This window comes from Trichosurus vulpecula, chromosome 3, assembly GCF_011100635.1.
Source record: "Trichosurus vulpecula isolate mTriVul1 chromosome 3, mTriVul1.pri, whole genome shotgun sequence".
Classification (NCBI taxonomy): domain Eukaryota; kingdom Metazoa; phylum Chordata; class Mammalia; order Diprotodontia; family Phalangeridae; genus Trichosurus; species Trichosurus vulpecula.
In genome coordinates this window covers 355,200,772-355,221,086 of record NC_050575.1, presented here as the reverse complement: position 1 = coordinate 355,221,086, position 20,315 = coordinate 355,200,772, and the positions used below count along the sequence as shown (strand labels likewise).

Genomic DNA, 20,315 nt, shown 5'->3' with positions numbered 1-20,315 from the left:
TCAACTAGCATTTATTAAGTGCATGTTGTGTTCCAGACACTGTGCTAAGCTTTAAAAATACAAATCCAAGCCAAAGGAACGGTTGTCCTCGCCCTTGAAGAACTTACATTTTAATGGGAGAGATAAGGAGGGAAAAAGCCTCTGGAGGCATGGTGGAGAAAGTAGACATGAAATAGATAAATGACATGAATGAACTCTAAAACAATTTGTTGTTGTTCAGTCATGTGTGACTTTTTGTGATCCCATCTGGCCTTGTCTTGGCAAAGATATAGGACTGGTTTGTCATTGCCTTCTCCAGTGGTTAAGGCAAACAGATGTTAAGTAACTTGCCCAAGGTCACACAACTAGTGTCTGGAGACTAGATTTGGTCAGATCTTCCTGACACCAACGCCCAGCACTCTATTCACCGAGCCACCTAGGGTACCTCCAAAACAATTTGCACAAAGTATTATTATGATTTCCAAGTGAAAAATGCATGTAAATAATTTTGCAAATCTTAAAGCATTATTTTAATGCTAGTTATTATCATTTTTAAAGAAATGAAGCCACAATATCCCATTGTCTCTGAGATATGATATAGCATTTCCTGAATTATCCTGAAATTAATTATCCTGAAAAAATACATGCTAAATTTTGGGAAAATGTCCTTTCCCAAGCAAGCCTCAGTTTCCAGAAGATGCTTAAAGCACTAAGCTTAATATAAGCTTTCAAAATATTATATTTTTGTGATTCTGAAATGTTTTTGTTTATTCTTCTGTGTATAACTGATGACAAAGAACAGCTCTTTTCCTTGAACAGGTCATAGCTTTATTATATCCTGCTTGTTAATACCCTGGAGATCAATTTTTCAAACTACTTTATTGTTCCATTACCAGCATTCATTAAAAGGCCCTTGTAAACATACAGTGTTTTGTTTGGGTTTAGCTTAAATGGTCATATAGGAATAAGAATGCTTTTCACAGTGTTTAAAGGAAAATTCCTTTTTGAAGATATTTCCTTAAGAAAAATATTTTAATCCTGATCTTTCCCCTCCCTGAGTTGCTCAAAGTAACATGTTTATTTTTGTAGTCTAGGATAAGAAGGAGTGAACTAATGCTTTGGTAACTCTCTTCCTCTGCCTTCCACCCCCAAAAAGGAAAGAAAATATCAAAGGATCTCAGCACTTCTTTTCAACATTTTAGATCTTATATTTTTGTACATGTGCTTTAAGGGAAAAGGTGCCCCAGGAATGTGTGATAACTTAGTTTGATGGGGAATATGAGTCAGCATTTAACAGATCACCTTTAATGATTTAAAAAAAAAATCCCTTAAAATTTCTACCTCCTCTGGGTTCTTCTGAAATTACACTAATCCTTGAAGTTCTCAAATGATGAGTCTCCTCCTTAACCTTACAACTTCTACTCCCAGTTTCCAAGTCTTTCTCATTATCTCTTTTAGTAGTGGTATATCCCTAAGGAGCCCAAAGGAACTCTCAAACTGAAGGCACCTTTATCACACACGTGCATTAAACAAAACAACAATAAACCAACAAAATGAAATCGTGGAAAGGCCTGGCTTTCTTGGAGTCCTATAGTCAGTGGAAAAACAAGGAATGGAATCTGGAAATTCTGATGTGCAGCCTAATGGGCCATGTTGGGTTTTCATGACCTCTTTCCTCCCTCCCCAAACTTTCTTTTTTAGTTAAGCACCTGGGCCTCATTGTCATCCTGTGCCAATCAAAAGTGAGAATCCTCAGAAGGTCATTGCTATGTAATGGAAACATTCACATCACTGGGGCATAGTTACAGTTGCTAAAAATCCTCAGCTCTCAGCTGGTGGTTTAGCCTCTGAGCATTGAGGCTCACCATTTTATCCCAGACCTGATTTTTAATGGCCAGGCTGTTGGAGATCATTACAAATGTATGTGTTGGTAGAAAATGGATGCTAAAAGCCAATGGGTTTAATTTGGATTGTGGCCACTCTGATCATGTCTCTTAATTTGTTGGCATTCTGAATGAGTTCGAAAATATAATCTCTTATTGCAGTCATCTTTCAACCCCTCCAAGTCCCTGGGAAGAATGAATGGATTAAAATAATTATTAAATGATGCAAATACCTATGGAAATTCTTTGGAAACATGAGCTAGAGGAAACAGTATGTTATCTAGATAAGTAAGAATCATTAAGGGTGCCTGTAATATAGTTTGAATGCTGCTTAAGAACAATTAGCATGTGTATGTCACTTTAAGGTTTGTAAAGCCCTTTACATATAGTGTTTCATTTGATCCTTTAACAATCCTGGGAGACTGGTACTAATGCTATCTCAGTGAAGTGACTGAAGCTGAGAAAGGTTAAGTGGTTTGCTCAGGGTCATATAACTAATAAATATGTAAGGCAGGATTTGAAGTCATGTCTTCCTGACTCACTATGCCTCCTAGGAAAGATATCGTGTCTCTTCCCCTAAAGTGACAATTGTTATGCTGTTATCATAGTATCCTAAAACTATTGAGCTCGAAGTGACCTTAGATTTCATCTAATTATTATTAATAATAATAAATAATCATAATAATCACTGGCATTTATATATCACTTTAGAGTTTGCCAAGTGTTTTATATACGTTATCTCATTTAAGTCACAACAATTCTGTGAGGAAGTAAGTACCACATGTATTATTTGCATCTCCATTTTGTAGATGAGGAACCTGAGGCAAAGTGAGTTGAAGTACCCAACATCACACAGCTAGTAAGTGTCCGAGACAGGACTGGGACCCCAAGTCTTCTGGACTCCAAATCTAGCTCTCTTTGATTATCTTTAGAGATGAGACCCTAACAGTTGTGACTTGCCCCAAACCACATGAGTCATGGTTAACATGAATGGAACCAAATCCAGGTTGACATTAACCTACCAGCAGATGAGACTTTAACTGATCTCTGTGTCCTGTTTGTGTTTTTTTTTAGGGATATTTTGCACTATTTCTCTGTGCACTTATGCTGCCAGTATCTCCTATGATTTGAACCGGCTCCCGAAATTAATTTATAGCCTTCCTGATGACGTGGACCATGGCTATAGCTGGTCTATGTTTTGTGCTTGGTGCAGCTTAGGCTTTATTGTGGCAGCCGGAGGTCTTTGCACTGCCTACCCATTTGTTAGCCGGACCAAGATTGCACACCTAAAGTCTGCCAGGGACTCCACAGTCTGACTGTTTCCATTCAAATTCAGTGCTCACCAGCCTGTTTTTGGCTCGGAGGACTTCTGAAGAGAGTTGAGTTGAAGCTCAAGTATGGAATCCAAGCACAAGTGGATCCTTTACATTCCAGCATGTCTTCTGCCAGCCAAGAGGGAGGCAAGAGGGATGCTACTGGCCTGCCTGGGTGACTGGCATCAAAGAGAAAGCCCACAGCCATTCTAAGGACATGAATACTGTGGAATCAAGTGCTTTAAAGAATTACGTATGCAGTTTTCTGTAACGTTTGGATGTGTCTCATGGGGACAGCACCTGTGGAACATTCCTTGGGCCAATAAAGGGGGGAAAACCTCTTGCGGGGAGAAAAAGTGGATGATTTGCATTTGTTTAAGAAAGTTTGTACATAGCCATTGCCCAAGGGAGTGATTTCTATTTGCAAAATGATTCTTAGCAAAGCAAACCTACTTTGTTGTCATTTACTGTATGCCTGCTAAGTTTTAATGCAGCATCTCCTGAACTCAAAGCTGACTGTCCTGATGGTGTCTTGTGTCATCACCAAATATCTATGTATTCTTTGTGAATATTCTTTGTCTAGGGAAGATTCTTGCTCAGTTGGCTTTTATTGAAGTCCCTTCTATGTCTTTTTACTGGACCCAAAACGATGTATGAAAAACAAAATCGACGATGTAAGAGATAGTAAGTGACTCTATGCAGTATTGTTTGAAGTCATGTCTTGCTGTGCAATTTCAGTCTCTTTATGTTAATTGGATTTCAGTATTAAATGACTCCCCCCTTGTTAGTCTGTGTGTATTTTTCTATAGATAGCCTTCTATATATAGTGTGATACAGCATCCCAACTGTAAAATGGATACAAATGTCGATGCATCAGCAAAACCTTCACAAGCTTCATTTTAATGAAGTCATTTTAATGGGCATAGCTATTATTGTTTAATTAAAACAGAATCATCTACGTACTTCACAGAAAGCCGTGCCAATTACTGACAAAAGTCATATTTCCCATTTACCCTTTAAAAATTACATATATATCTTACCTTACAAATAAACAACAAACCACCAAACCCATTGCTACCCAAACAGTCCAGAAGCCCAGGATCTCTAGGCAGGTCCTCTAACCCTAATTCCACCTCCAGTGTTCTTTCCACTATGGTAGCTGACATGTACTAGATATCTTCTCTCTCTCTCTCTCTCAAAAAAAAAAAAGGTCTCAGGGCAAGTGACTCTTGAAATTTAGAGCATAATAATAATAATAATTAATATTTATATCATGTTTTAAAATTTTCCAATATGATTTATACATAATAATAATAGGTAGGTACTACAGATAAGGACTGATAAGGAAAGTAAGGCTGAGTGAGGTTAAGAGACTGTCCCATGATCACTCAGCTATTAAGTGTTTGAGGCTGGATTTGAATTCGAATCTCCCTGACTCTTTGAAGTCCAGCACCCTGTGCTTATGTATAATCCTCTTTTGGGGTAGGCACTAGCATAGAGACCGGATCTGTGATTTAGTTATTTTAGGGAACTTTGGGGTGAGTAAACTCCTCTTATCACTGAAGAACACTCTTCCTGCAACTCACAGTCTTAGGAGAGTTGTCCAGAGCCCTGAAATTATAGATGATTCGTCCAGCATCAAATAGCCAGTGTGTGTCAGAGGCAGGATTCGAATTCAGAGCTCCCTCAATCCAAGGTCAGTTCTCTATTCTGCTTCCTTGCAGCTTGGTGATACCGGGGGTTGAGCACTGGATCTGGAGTCAGGAAGACCAGAGTTCAAATCTTGCCTCAGATATATCTCCTAGCCGTATGATCTCGGGCGAGTCGCTTAAGCTTTGGCTGCCTGTGTTTTCTCATCTGTAAAATAGGGGTGATAATAGTACCTACCTCCTGGGATTGTTGTGAGGATCAAGTGAAATAATGTTTGTAAAGTACTTTGCAAACCTTAAAGTGCTATATAATTGCCATACATTTGTATAGTGCTCACTATAGGCCAGGCATTGCGTTCGGTACTTTACAATGATTATTTTCTTCGGTCCTCACAGTTGAGGAAGCTGAAGCAAGCAGGGTTAAGTGACTTGCCCAGGGCTGAGCAGCTAGTCTGAAGATGGGTTTGAATTCAAGTCTTCTTAGCTCCAGGCCCAAATGCTCCACTACTGTGCTACCTTGCAGCCAAGGCTTTTGTTAGCGGTACAACAGGGCATAGAGCGTTGATGAATTTGGTGCAGTGATCCTGGAGAGTCTGTTGAAAAGGAAGCCCTAGGACCCTGCCTCATCTCTGCTGTTTGCAGCACACCCACCACTCAAAGATAGTTTGGAGATGGTAGTGACGGAAAAAAGACCAACCTCAAATAAAGAGGACTATACAACAATGAGGGCCTTTAATTGAGGCAAGGGGATTGCAATTTGGGACACCATATAGCACATAAATACTGGAGTGCCCCGGAAGGGGCGGAGGGAGTGGGGTTTAAATATGCTTCAACGGGGAGCAAGTCTCATGGGAGGTATAACTTCTCAAAGCTGTTATATAAGTAGCTTTTCATAAGAACTAAAAGTCCATAGAGAAGGCTGGGGATGATGGGGTGCTTGGGTGCTGGTGCTTGGACCCCAGTTCCAAAATCACATTTCTCCCTAGCTTCAAAACACTATCCCTGACAGTTTTCTCCCCAGCCCAAGGACATGGGCCCCAGTAAGGCAAATTATCTTTCCCCGTCACAAGAACAAGCTGACCTCTGAAGAAATTCTCTTGTAAAGACAGCACTATCTTGTAACCATGGAATTATCATGTATTGATGCCCCAAATGATTATAGTCAATCCAGAGGGCAAGCTATGGACATCAACTCTCAAAGCTATCTTGCTACAGACCAAAAATACACCCCTGAGAAACCCCTTCCCCTGGTTTCCAGTAGTGAATGACGCCTGTGACCAAGGTTGTAAGTCATCATCTAGTTAGCACATCTGCCAGATAATCCACTACTTTCCCTATATAAGCTTTAGCATCATTCCCGTTAAGTGGCAAGTTCCTTAAGGAGCTCTGCCTACCACATTGGTGTAATAACAAACCTTTGCCACTTGGACTTAAAGAATGCTTGAATCCATGAATTCATTTCAGACAACCCTCTCCTGTACTTCAGTCCTTGAGGGGTCCCTGAACCTCTTAAACCGCAATAGGGAGAGTCTGGGAGTGGTGACATCTGGTCTGAAGGGCAGGCTCCAGGTTGGAAATGGGGAATTTCTAGAGATATCACAGGACCGGCTCCAACTGGTTCAAACCTATTCCAACCCTGGGGTCAGCTGGGTCACGGTCAGGTAGCCCTTTTTCTTGACTGCATTCAGCAAGAGAGAGAACAGAAGGTACAAAGGCTCATACACCAAGAAAGATACAAATAAAAGCCAAGGTCATCCACTCAGAACTGAAGTGACTGCCGACAAGGCCCAAGACATAATAGCCTTCCCAGCCAAAGTGAGTTGTGAAATAAATGGCCATCCGCTCAAGGTCACCTGCTTTCTATCTGCTGTCATAGAAACATGATCCAGATGCATGCCAAAACCAGACAGCTGGTCAAGAGGACACAAGAGGACTTGCATCCCTCTTAGGAAGATTTATGTTATTGGTTTCATTATGAATAGGGATTAAAAGGATTGCACAGTACCATAGAGAACATTTTTTAGGGAAAACTTTTTGGCAAGAATTATCTCTCACTATCCCCTTCAGCGTTGTATTTTTCCCCTGAATTGCACAAGGTTCTTGTTTTTCTTTTTCTTTCCATTTTCAGTGTCAAAACTGACAACTGATTGCAGTTGTCAATCTCATTTTCCACTCAGCTCCCAAGAATACTCCATAGGAAGTACTACTGCCTTCTATTTCTTTACCATTTATAAGTAAATGCAAGCTTAGAGGGATGTAGAATACCTAAGACACTGGATCCTGGAGGGAGGCCCCACGGGGCTAATCAAGGCACAGTAAAAGAAGCTGGATGGGATGCAGTTAAAGACTCCTAAACAGGATTCTCTGAGTCATCCTCAACTACTCAGTTTCCTTCACTTTTTGTGGTTGTTGTTGATTAGTTTCAGTAATGCCCTACTCTTTGTGACTCAGTTGGGGTTTTCTTGGCAGAAATATTGGAATGGTTTGCCATTTCCTTCTTCAGCTTATTTTACAGATGAGGCAAACAGGGTTAAGTGACTTGCCCAGGGTCACACAGCTAGTAGGTATCTGAGACTAGATTTGAACTCAGGATTCTAGGCTTGCCTTGCTGCCCCCTGTAAGGGGATAGAAGTGGGGTTAGACTTGTTCTATTTCATCCCAGAGGACAGAAGTAGGAACAATTGTTGGAATGTACAATTCAGGCTTGATAACAGGAGGAACTTAACAACTAGAACTAAAAAAGAAGTGAGAAGTCTTAGGAAGCTGTAGGTCCCCCTGCTTACTAGAAGTTTTCAAGCAGAGCCCGTTGGATTATCACACTGGAAATGCTATAGAGCAGGAGGTCTTAACCTGGGGGCTGTGAACTTGTTTTTAAAATATTTTGATTACTATATTTCAACAGAACTGATTTATTTTATGCATTTAAAACATAATAGATTTTATTCATTTAAACATAATGCATTTATTTTATGCATTCAAAAATATATTCTGAGAGGGGGAAAATAGGCTTCTCCAGATACTGCCTGAAGGGTCCATAACAAAAAAGGTTAAGACTTTCTTCTGTAGAGGGATTCCTATGGCAGTCATGCTATCTAACTTCGGAGGTGCCTTCCAACCCTGAGATACTACAGTCCTTCCCTATTGTTTGCATTGCCTACAAAACATAAGGAAGCCGCTAGGGAATGTAAGGAAACATCTGGAGACCTTCTAAGCTCCACTGGACAATGGAACTGCCCAGAATAGACAGCACTGGTTTCCTTGAAACACACAGGAAGGTACATACCATTATGTGATGAGGTTAAATAGAAAGAGGGTGTTAGTGCTGTTGGCTGACCCCATCAAGATAATTAGAAGGACCATTAACTCAAATTAACCCAGAAATAACTGGTGATGCCCTGTGAACTAAAGACTATGCAAAATTTATTTTCCATCCTAAACAGCGCTAGCCTCCATATGGTTCTGCATCACAATTTGCAGCCTTACCTTTTACGTGTTTTTTAAGGCCTCTGATGAGGACTAGGAAAGCAATGGTTTGGAAATCTCTTTCTTGCAGGCACCTGTTTCAGCTAACAGAAAGCCTGCAAGGTCTATCTGCATACGTGTTTCTCCAGGGGCCCTATTTTCAGAAAGGAAGCGGCCTGTTATTTCCTTCCTTGCTGCATCCACAAAGGGTTCAGCTCAAGACAACTACTTGATCCTGCTATATGCTGTGAATATAGATGTTTGACCCTGTATCTAATGCTGTGACCTGAATTTCAGAGACTTCTCAAGCATGACTTCAAAGTATACCTGTACATTAACTGTACATTTTACTTATAAGGATCTGTCAAGAATGAAAAGTGAAAAAGAAAGTTAACTGTATAGGCAGTAGAAAAAAGAGATCTATTCTTGGTTATACTTTGTCTTCCTTAACAATCAAGCAAACAACAAGCATTTATTAACTATGTACTATGGGCCAGATTCTGTACTAAATGCTGGAATGCTGGAGATGAGAGAAAGAAAGAAAGAAGGAAAGAAAGAAAGAAAGGGAGGGAGGGAGGGAGGGAGGAAGGAAGGAACAAAGAAAGAAAGAAAGAAAGGAAGAAAGAAAGAAAGAAAGGAAGGAAGAAACAAAGAAAGAAAAAAAGAAGGAAGGAAGGAGGGAAGGAAGGAAGGAAGGAAGGAAGAAAAAAGAAAGGAAGGAAGGGAGAAAAAGAGAGAGAGAAAAAGAAGGAAGAAGAAACAAAGAAAGTATCCCTGACCCCCAGAGGACTTATATTTTATCGAGGCAACCAAGGCCTACGTATACCATATATATATAAAATACATAAAAAAGAGAGATTAGGAAGAAGGGAGGGCACTAAGAGCTGGGTGCCTTATCATGCTGCCTTTCATTTTATGTCTCTGAGAATCACAGATCTGGCACTGGAAGTCCAATCCTATTTTGTGGAAACCTTCAGATAATTCTACATTGTAACTTGAAGCTATCTATACCTTTTAGAAGCTCTTCAGCATCATCATAATAGATGCCATTTTAAGGTCTGCAAAGATTTTACATACAATAGCTCAAGTGATTCTCCCAATAACCCCGTGCTGTTATTAGTCCCCATTTTGAGGAGGAAGAAAAAGTTCAGAGCAGGCAGCCTTAATTGATTTTTAGAAAGAGTATTTACTAAGGTGATAGGATAACACAGAACAATTGGTACAAGCATTCTGCCTATACTCTCCCTCAAGCACAAACAGTCCATACAGGAATAGGGGCTGAAGCTTTGTGGCCATAAATATGTGGCCAAACAATAATTCACAGCTCCTGGAAGTCCTTTGCTAGAGTCTCAACATGTGCCTCTTAGGAAATTTACAGACCACCGAATGGAAGATCTGTTCACATCAAGCTCTTTGACACTAGACATGGACACTAGATATAGATCATGACCCCATGATCTGCATGGTCATCGACTTCCCCTATGGACTGTCAAGGCAGAGGAGATGAACTGACTGGCCAACCCATCTTCGAGTCCATGCTTTAAGATCATACAGTGAATAGTGCCTGGACCTGAGAGCCAGTTTGCCTCATTTCCCAGCCAATAATTTTAGGCCATGCTTGTGACCTAGGAGAGTTTTCCTTAATGTGCAAATGTTTAATAACATGACACCTCAGAATAACAGCAGCAGCAGCAGCAACATAGGATTTGGAGCCCTCAGAGGCCATCCAGTCCATCTCCCTCATTTTACAAATGAAGCAGCTAAGGCTTAGGCGAGAGAAGTGACTCACCCACAGTCTCACTGGAAGTATGCCACAGAGCTGGGCTTGTAAAATCATCATACAGTTCCCAACCCAAAGGTTCTTAGCTATTGAAAGATCATAGGATAGGGTCCTTAGGCATGAATAGTGAAGTTCATACAATAGAGAACCTCCATTGTGTCAGAGAATTCAATATCTTTATTAACCCTGACAAAAAGTTCCCCTATTAGCTGAATGACTGTGTATCAGACCTTGGGAAAGGTCTTTATGATAGACTACGGTCACAGTCGGATCTCTGGCACAGAACATGTTATTCTTAAAGGGCAAAACCAATTCTTTTCTACCTTTGTCACCTTAGGATGGTGTGAAGCCTAGTCAGATGATACCTGGTAGACAGTACTTGGGACACAAAAGGGAGGGTGGGGATGATGTGGACAGGAGGGTTGCTATAGAAAAAATAGCACTGATTTCACTGTTTTATTATTCTTTAGTGTGTTTAGTAGAATTTAAACTCATTTCCTGCTCTTTAATAAATATAAAATCTCATCTCATTGGTTAAGTTGGTAGAGCTCAGGATGTTAGTTAAACCAAAGACTTTAGTAATGTTAGAGTCTCTGGTCCTTTTGGGGTTATTAGTGACGATCCACGCTTCAAACCAAAGCCCTGGGTCAGCCAAGGTCCTAACTGTCATGGTAAAACACCAATAGGAAAAAACTGTAAACAGAAGTTGTAAAAAATGTGGAATCATTAACTTGAAATCAGAAAGGATTTCAGAGGTCATCTAGCCCAGCCAGCCTGTGAGTAGCCCTTTACAATCACCTCAACAAGTTATTCTCTAAAACTTCTGCTTGAACACCTCCAGGTAACATGTAGTGGAAAGATTACTTGATTTGGGGTTAGAGGCCCTGAATTCAAATCCTGACTCTGATACTGAGTGCCACCAATGTGACCTTAAGAAAGACAGTTAGTTTTCTAATGTATAAAATGATGAGGGTTGTATTAGGACAAAGGTTCTAGTAGCTAGGTGGTGCTGAGCTCAGAGCCAGGAGTCAGGAAGACTCATCTTCGTGAGTTCAAATCTGGACTCAGACACCTACGAAAGACCATTGAAGACTTTTGAGCAGTCATGACATGTGACCTGAGCTACGCATGAGGAAGATCATTCTAAAAAAATGGAGAGAGATTAGAGACTAGAACACCTAGAATACAGTTGCTGCAATATGAGAGTTGGGATTGGTGATGTGGGGCTGTACTAGGGTGGTAAAAGTGGTACTAGAGAGAAAGGGTGGATGCCAGAGAGGCTTACACTGATCAGATTTGGTAACTGACCCAGGATAAGAGGTGTTGGCATGACCAGATTTCAAGGACACCTCAAAAATTACAGTAGTCCAAGGGTGTGACAGTTATTTTTAATGGTCTTTTTTGGTATTCCAAAGAAGATTCCTTATTCAGGAATAAGTCCATTGGACTAAGATGGATAGAGACAGAGACTAGACCTATGATTTTGTTGATATAGGCAACTCCTGGATGAGGAATCTCCTTCTACCGAAGCGGTTTGGTATCCTCTTTGTAACTCTGAGGCTTATAGAGTTGCCTAGAATAATAAAGGATTCAATGACTTGCCCAGGGTGTCATAGTCTATATGGCTCAGAGGCAGGACTCAGACCCAGATTTTCTGGGCTCTGAGGCCAGTTCTCTAACCACTGTGCCAGGCACCTTCTCACTAAGAAGACACAAACATTGTTATTCAAGAGGATGTCTTTCTTCCTTTGTTTTGTGTTGGGCATCACAGAAAAGCACTCCAGATTACTTTTCTTTATTCTTTTTTTTTTTGAAAAAAAGTTTTTTTTTACCTTGAACTTAATCATCCATAAGCATAAACATACCAATATTCAAAGAAAAAAGGAGGATTGCACATGAAACTACAAACTTCTCTTAAGTATTGTTAAAAAAAGTAATAATCACATTGTCTTGTTTGTGCCTCCTTTTGAATTTCTTTTTGTTTTCTGTGTATTTTCTTTTGGTTTCTTCTTTTATCTCTCTCACTTCCCACTAACTCGCCCTTTCTTCCCCTACTCGCCCCCCAAAAATAGAAGACCTCCTTTGTAACAAATAAGTTTAGACAAGCGGGGGAAAAAATCAACACTTTGTCTGAAAATGTATGTCTCATTCTGTGCCTCTAGTGACTAGAGTCTGGTCCATTACCTCTCCATTCAGAGCCAGGAGGCATGCTTCATCCTGGTGACTTTTCTTAATTTGCAGTAACAATTGTTGTAAAAGGAGGTCAGATTAGAGTTCAGGATCAGGAACTCAGAAACTTTCGAACTGCAGTCTTGATGGACATGCAGTGACTCTGAAAGGAGCTTATCTATTCTGAAGGGCACCCTGTGGTGTGGGGCTGGGGAGCTCTCCAGACTCCCTGGAATCTTAAAAAACAAGGGCATGTTTCAAGCACTCTAAACACCTGTGCAGCCTTTTACTCGCTTCATTCAAAGTGAATTTAAAGCAAGGCATTTTTCAAAATGCACAACAAATAAGGTACAAACAGTAAAATAAAGCCATCTGATGTTGGATCAATAAAAGGATACTTTCCAAGTCTTTGGAAAAATCATAATGATAATCTTGGGGATTAGGGAATCCCTTTCTCTGACAAAGTTTTATTTGTTTAGAGTAGCAGTTCCCAAAATTTTTGGTCTCAGGATGCTTAAAAAATTATTGAGGACCCTCTCCCTGCCAAAAAAAAATTGTTAATGTGGGCTATATCCTGTGGTGTACTGTTAAATATTTAACAACCTATACAACTGATTTGTACAATATTTCTCTCTCCCTCTCTCTCTCTCTCTCTCTCTCCCCCCCTCCTTCCCCCTCTCGTGTTTGTGTGTGTGTGTGTGTGTGTGTGTGTGTGTGTGTGTGTGTCTATCCCTGCTTCCTTCTTTGTCTCCCTCTTTGTCTCTCTGTCTCCTTCTCTGTCTCTTTCCCTTTCCCCCATTCCCTTACCCTGCATCCTTGTCTGTGTCTACCTGATGAGATCAGCCTTTCTTTAAAGACCTTTGGTGAAGGAGACGCTTCTCCCTCTTGAAACTGCCTACTTCCAATTCTAAATATTAGGAAGTCCTCTACGCAAGCGTCAGGATCCCTATGCCAGGACAACCCCTCTCTTTCTTCTCCTCTCTTTTTACTATTAGGAGACACCTGGTTTTCCAGAGCTAAGGCCCAGCAAGCAAGCTATGCCCTGAGCTTGGCATAACAACATTCCTTTGGGGCTCACCCTCTGGATGAGCTCAGCTACAGCACAATCCCAGAACTGTTTCACACCAGCATCAGGTGGTCTGTGAGCTTGGACAAGCACCTGGAGTACCTGTGTTCTGGTCATGAAGGCCTGCTATGAATCTAACTTGTCTCATCGTTGCTGTTACCCCTCATTGTCAGGGCTACAGCTCACTTGGTGTAAGTAGTGAGATTTGTCCACCTTAAAGTGGGTCTCCTAGTGGGGGGTGGGCCAGCACATATATATGTCTAGTTTCCCTCCTCCAATGGAATAAAGAAAGCTTTTTGCTTATAATCACTGTTAGCTCTTCGGTTTTATTTTATTTCATTTTTAGAATTTTTTTTTATTTTTCATTTTTAGAATGATAACCTATGTGAGCTCTCCAGTGTTTTAGAGTTAACAGAAGTTACAGACCTGCTGTGGTTCTTTGGTCATTTGGTCAGGATTGACACAAGTTTCACCTCTCGCTTCAAGTTCAGACTCCTGGAGCTAAAAAGATAAAGTCAAATCCCCCTTCCAGGTGATAGACCTTCAACTACTTGAAGACAGTTATCATATTCCTCCTAAGTCTTCTCTTCTCCAGACTGTGTGCGCAGTTCCTCTAACAGATACTTATGGCGAGAATTTAAGGTTCTTCACCGCCCTGGTTGCCTTTCAGAGGTTCTTAACCTGGGGCACATGAACACTTACAAAAATATTTTGATAACTGTATTTCTATTGTGATGTTTAAAAAGGTCATAAGACATAGCTTCTGGGTAATAATCGTTTTATTAATAATGCTAGTATGTTACCAATAAAATGGGTCAGTAACATCCATGAATGCTAAAGACAAATCATGGTAGTGGGCTCACAGTTTATGTGCCCTTGGAAGAGCAGATGTTCCTGAGGGTGGCAATCAACTCTGATGTAATTAATGAGAGATGGACTTACTCCACTGTGTATCTTGAGGTATGTGACACTGAGCACCCAAATCTTGGCCAAAGAGATTTATCAATTTCCACATCACCTGTCTGACAAAGGGAAGAGTCCACATTTTCCCAGACCTGTCTGAGTAGAGACAGTGAGCGGGAATCCACCCATTCGCCTAAACTTAGAATTTCTTTACTGTCTTTGATTAGATCTTAGCTTTCCTAGCAGGGTAACACTTTGAGCAAGATTTCCTACACTGATCAATTCCTGGATGAGGTAGTAGAAAAAGGGAAAAAATCTTGGTCCTAATTGAATAAGTAGCTATTCAACACAATAGAGAAATAATAATTTCTCTCACTATATGACTGGGGTTTTTTTTTTGGTAATCCTATGAATTTTATTTTATACACTTAAGAACATTATTCTCAGGAGTTCACAGGCTTCACCAGACTGCCAAAGGAGTCAAGGACACAAAAATAATTAAGAACCCCTCTTCTGGATTCTCTTCTAAGTACCAATGTGCATATTTCCATTTTGAAAATGAGAAACAAAGGCTCAGGGCTGCCGGGTGATTTGCCTAAGGTCGCCCAGCGTCAGAGCCGGCACTTAAACTCAGGTCTTCGTGACTTTGAGTCCAGTGGATTTTTTCCTTTCTGATATAACACCACACATTCTTGGGCAGTTGATAAAGCCTGGTTATTATTTTCATTTTTAAAATGAGGACATTGAGGTCATTTGGCATTTACCTGAGATTACAAAAGGAGCCATTATCAGGGAATGTGATCCAAGCGGTCCAATTCCTCAGCTAGGGTATGTGGACTTTGTAGACCAAGGCTGTCCCCTTGACCCCCTCATGCTCTTGCAAGCACATTTATGGAATATCAATCACCTTTTTATATGCTACCCGTAAGCTTCCAGTAAATTACTATTGTGCCAACAGGTGACTCCAATAAAAAAGGCTAAAGAATTGAAATTATCCAACTGTGAAAGGTAATTGAGGGCAGATAACAATGTGGTTAATGTGATATGGATGCAACGGACTGGCTAGATTTTAAATAAAGAACATTCCAGACAGAGTCAGGACATAAAGAGGGGCAAAGCGCAGAGAAACTAGGACCCTTCTGAAGAAAAATAGGCTAGGAGAGAGGGAAGCACAGGACAAGTGGGGGTTAACCTGGGGAGCTAGGTCAGCCATATGGCCTGGAAGTGAACAATTAATACCCTCTGTCAGTTCCTCTTTTCCTATTTCCTGCTAAAGAAAACCAAAATCACTGCTGGGGGGAGGCCAAAGCTTTCATCTTACAGAGAGCACATTTTTTTGGTTATTTTTTGAAAAATCCTGAATATAACTAATAACAATCATCCCCAGTGTGGGTCTGTGGAACGCCTACAGAACCAAAGAAGGTGTCAAAGAAAATGTCAAGCTCGTACCCAGTAACGATTGAGCAGCTGGTTCTGTGCTGGATAATTACATGCCTGAAGACTTGTACACAACATAACAAAGAAAGAACGAAAAGTGAAATCTTTAGAAGTGTGTTCATCAGGCTCACCATGGAACGACATGTGAGCATTCTGAGCAGTTCTGACTCTAGAGGATGTCAGCTGTGTAGGACAGCAAAAAGCGGTTGGGTCTCGAAGTCCCTGCCCTGAGGCTCAACGCGGTACCCTGGTCATCACTTAACTTCTACAAGCCTCAGCTTGCTTATCTTTAAAGTGGGAGTACTAACATTTATACAGTTATCCATTCCATTTTGTGGGGGTTAAGGTTGCAGTGCCTCTGCAATCTGGAAAATCCATGTAAAATGTTTTGGCCCTCCCAAAAGAAGGTGTGCCAGAGAAGAAGTCTGAATTTTTTCTTTTTCTTTTATGGAGTGTTTACAGTTCCTTATTGTAAATTTTGGTTTGATATTATATAATACTGTACATATATTTTATGCATTTCTGAGTTTCTAAACTTTTTCTGTGTCATCTGTTGACTTTCACGTGCCCCAAAACTCCCCCCAAATTCCCATTTAATTTCTTTTGCCGACCCGCGATACATCGAAACTGAAATGTCAGATGTGGAAGGGATAACTGTACTACCAACTACAGAGGATTGTTGTGAGAAAACCTCAAAGGTGCTATGTAAAGATGCACTGTTATTATTAGAAGGTAGTAATGAGGAATAATTAAGAGACTGGTGATGGGACAGGATGAAAGCAAGCACAGTCCTATAGATAAACATATCAAATGGAGTAAAGAGCATGGTTCCATTGTGAAAAACTGAACCCTTATTTTCTTGGATCAGAGCTGCTGCTGTATAGTTTCTTTATTTTCTAAAGTTAAGCTATGATCAGAAGAGGATGTAGGCCATATCTGTAGCCAGATAGAGGTATAACTACTAGGCATCCCCAATACAGTACTGGGGAATTTGGGGGGGAAGGAACAAGAATTTATTAAACACCTAATATATGCCTGGAACTTCTTTTTTTACAAACATTATCTTATTCAATCCCCACAATAACCCTGTGAGGCAGAAGCAATTATTATCTCCATCTTACAGCTGAGGAAACTGAGGCATAGAGAGATTAAGTGACTTGCCCAGGGTCACACAGTTAATGAGTGTCTGAGATGAGATTTGAACTCAGGGCTACCTGACTCCAGGCCCAGCACTCTAACGACAATGTCACCAGCTGCCTCTGTGCCTAGTCCTAGAGATAGGTCAGGGGCAAGAAGGGACCTGCTTAAACAGGATGAGACAGGGTTATTGAAGATCATGACATCTTTTTATATTTGACAGACTTGAGTTTCTGTGTCTTAATCGGCTTCATTTTACTATCCCCTTGATTCTCTAGGGATGTTATCTAATACTTAGTCTATCTCTGTTGAATTCGGGGAAGGAGGCATTTTTATCCATGCCTGGCCAAAGGGCCTGGTCACTTGTTGTTTGGGCCTAGACAAGTCATTAGCTTTTCTCATATTCAGTTTCCTCATTTATAAACCACCATTATATAATGGCTGTGAGGCTCAAATGAGATATTTGTAATATATTTGCAAGCCTTAAAGTGTGATGTCAATGCTAACTATTATATTATTATTATTATAGATTACCTGGTGCTGATCCAGGGCTCAGAGGAAGAGAAGAGGGCCAGTCCCATGCATTCTACCTCATTCAATACGACTAGGAAAGTTTATTAACTTATTACTTGGATAAGAGGCTCAGGAGTGTTTTTACTTTTTGATTTAATGTATATATATTTTTAAATTTTTATCATCATCTCTTCCTCCCCCATCACAAGAGTGGAGAGAGAGACAACTTGAATATGGGGGGCAGGAGAGGGAAGAATTTGCCCCAATTTCCTATACTTTGGGTTGTTGTTGTTTGTCTTTCCTTCTTGAAGAGGACCATGACATCAGGGAGACAAGCCATGATATGCAAGTGACTTGGATTTAAGTGAGGGAGGGCTGTGCAAAGTCACCAGCCTCGCTTCCTCCTCCAGAGCCATCTGGGTCCAGTGTCAAGATATAGATCAGGACGACTGGAGATGCCCTTGGATGCAGTGGGAAACCTTGGCCTCTTCAAGCTAAGGTCTTTAACAGGTCTCAGACTGAGGCCATACCCATTCAGTGATCAAGGCTAGCTAAGAAATGAGGCAGAGAATGGCTATACTTTGGGAAAACTCTACTGACTGAGGGAGCTTAAAGAAAAACAAACAAATAACACTCTTAAGCAATAATAATTTGGGATTGTGAGTTTGGACCCATGATTTTATTGGTGTGAGGGACTCTCTGGTATGGAAAATCTTTCCACTGTCACAAATTGGCCAACTATCTGATTGATCTTCTTAGATATTTGTAGGGAGAAGAAACATGGTTTCCCCAAAGTCACATGCCAGTATTCATCACAAGCAGCCCTTGAATTCTGGTCTTCTTAACTCCAAGGCTGGTCCTCTGATCACCGTACTATAATAACCCTTCAAAAATAATAAGAACTGACAATAATATAGCAAATTTTTAATTTGTTGATTTTTACAACAATTTAATGAGACATTCTAGGTATTACTATCCCCATTTTATGCATAAGGAAACTGAAGCTCGGAGATGTTCAAGTGACTCCTCATGGTCTTACCCCTAATGAGTGTGGGAGGTAAGATTTAAACCCAGTTTCCTGACTTTATCCACTTTGTCTGTTTGAAATGCTCAGATGGCAAAAATAGATTCCAGAATTTCTGAATTTCCTAAGGGTAATGAATTTCTGGAATCTTAATTTAAAAAATTCTTCACATAACAAAGTAACAAGAAGTACTTTGAAAGTTCAAACTGTTTGTTTTTTTTTTTTGAACATTGGCCACTCATCAGTTGTTCTAACTGCTGGTTTCCATGGACTACACTTGACTCCTCTTCTCAATCCTTCTCTTTTGCCCCACCCCGTCCTGATTTTCAGAGTTCAGAGTGTGCCTTTCCTGTATCATTTGCCTTATATAACAGCATGGGTAGTTTTCCGATACCAGCAAAGGACCTGAGATCTGTCTTTGGGCTTCTTGTCTTTCCTTGCCTGTTTCTCCCAAATACTTCCTTCTACTAGGTTATCATAATAATAACACAGGTTCAGATTGTCCTGAGTGCATTAAGAACTGCTCTATCACAGGTGGAAAGGACAAATTAAACTACAATATATAGAAAATTATGGCCATGGTACACTGAGTTTAGTTTTGTCTAGCTTGGGAGATAGGAGTTTTTAATTTCCCCAGTCTGGATATATTTGTCTAGTGTCCTTCAACTAATTTATCATCACCTTATGGGGTTTTAGAGTTGCATTCAAGCTTAGAGAAAACCTAGTCTAATTACCTAATTTTGCAGCTGAGAAAACCAAGGAGAAATGACTTGCCTATGGTCACAAAGGTAGTAAGTGGCAGAGGCAGGATTCAAATTCAGGTCTCTCGAATTGGATGAAAAACAGGGTAAATTATGTATCCTAATGCAAGCAGGCAAATTTGAGTTTGCAGGCATCACTGAGACTTGGTAGAATTAGACCCATACTGGAATATGGCTCTGGAAGAGTATGTATATATACGTATATATACATAGATATATGCATATATATCTATGTGTGTGTGTGTGTGTGTATATATATATGTATATATATATATATATGTATATTTATGCCTCATTCAAAAGGAACAAGATAACTAAAAGCTGGGAAAGAGTAGCACTGTATAGCAAGATAATATTTTCCTAGGAAGAATCTAAGAACTCAAAGGAGGAAAGCATAATGGAGAGAATATAGGTGAAGATAAAGGAAGGCAGAAAAAGAATCAGTATTGTCATCTGAGTTTACTATAGACCACCTGAAAAGAAAGAGGATATAGATAATGAATTTGGGAAATAGTTCATAAATCTAACTCTGAGGTGACATGTAGTATTAATAAGGAGTTTTAATAGAGTAGACACTTGCTAGATCTCTTTCATCTCAAAGCAAGTTAGCTAACAATTTCTTAACTTTGAATAAAGGATTATTTTATCCTTCAAAATATGGAAGAACTGTGGAAGGAAATGCTATTTTTTTCTAACAGCGAAGATCTTGTTGCTGGGATGGAAGTGATGGGAACCTTGAGGGTAAGGGTCCATTTCATCTTAGAATCTGTAATAGATACTAGGAAAGTTGAGCATTGTTTGACATGAACCCTAGATTGGGGAGAGCAGATTTCAGAGAGTTCAGAGAAAGGATAACTTGGATTTCTTGGCCTAAAATTCTATATGGAAAGTCAGCCAAGGAGGGATTAGAAGCATTTTGAAGGTGAGGAGGAAGAAGAAAAATAGGAATTTTTGGAAGAGTAACTGATGTGGATGCAGAGGAAATTCACAAATCAACTTAGCTTTTTAAAAAACATATATACTGTATACAGAACAAGGAAGCAAGAGCAGGTGTAATAGGACTAGATTTCTCTTCCCACCCCACCCCTTCACCTGGTTGGCCATGGACTCCTTTGACAAAGCTTTCTGATTTCCAAAGTCTCATCCAAATGGAGTTCAAGAGGGACCCTCTAATTTGATGGATGTCTGAAGACCATGTTGGTCACTATACCCTCTCCTGCTGACCACCTTATGGAGATG

The 20,315-nt window shown here is 40.2% G+C and overlaps 1 protein-coding gene across 1 annotated transcript in view; it reads left to right on the top strand.

Moving 5' to 3' along the window:
• TMEM178A (transmembrane protein 178A) overlaps positions 1 to 3,962 on the top strand; it is a 77,990-nt gene extending 74,028 nt beyond the window's left edge. The window contains exon 4 of the mRNA XM_036751070.1: positions 2,937 to 3,962. Coding sequence (XP_036606965.1) covers positions 2,937 to 3,178 — 242 coding nt within the window. The 3' untranslated portion in view covers positions 3,179 to 3,962. The remainder of the gene's footprint in view (positions 1 to 2,936) is intronic.
• Positions 3,963 to 20,315: the final 16,353 nt, after the last annotated feature.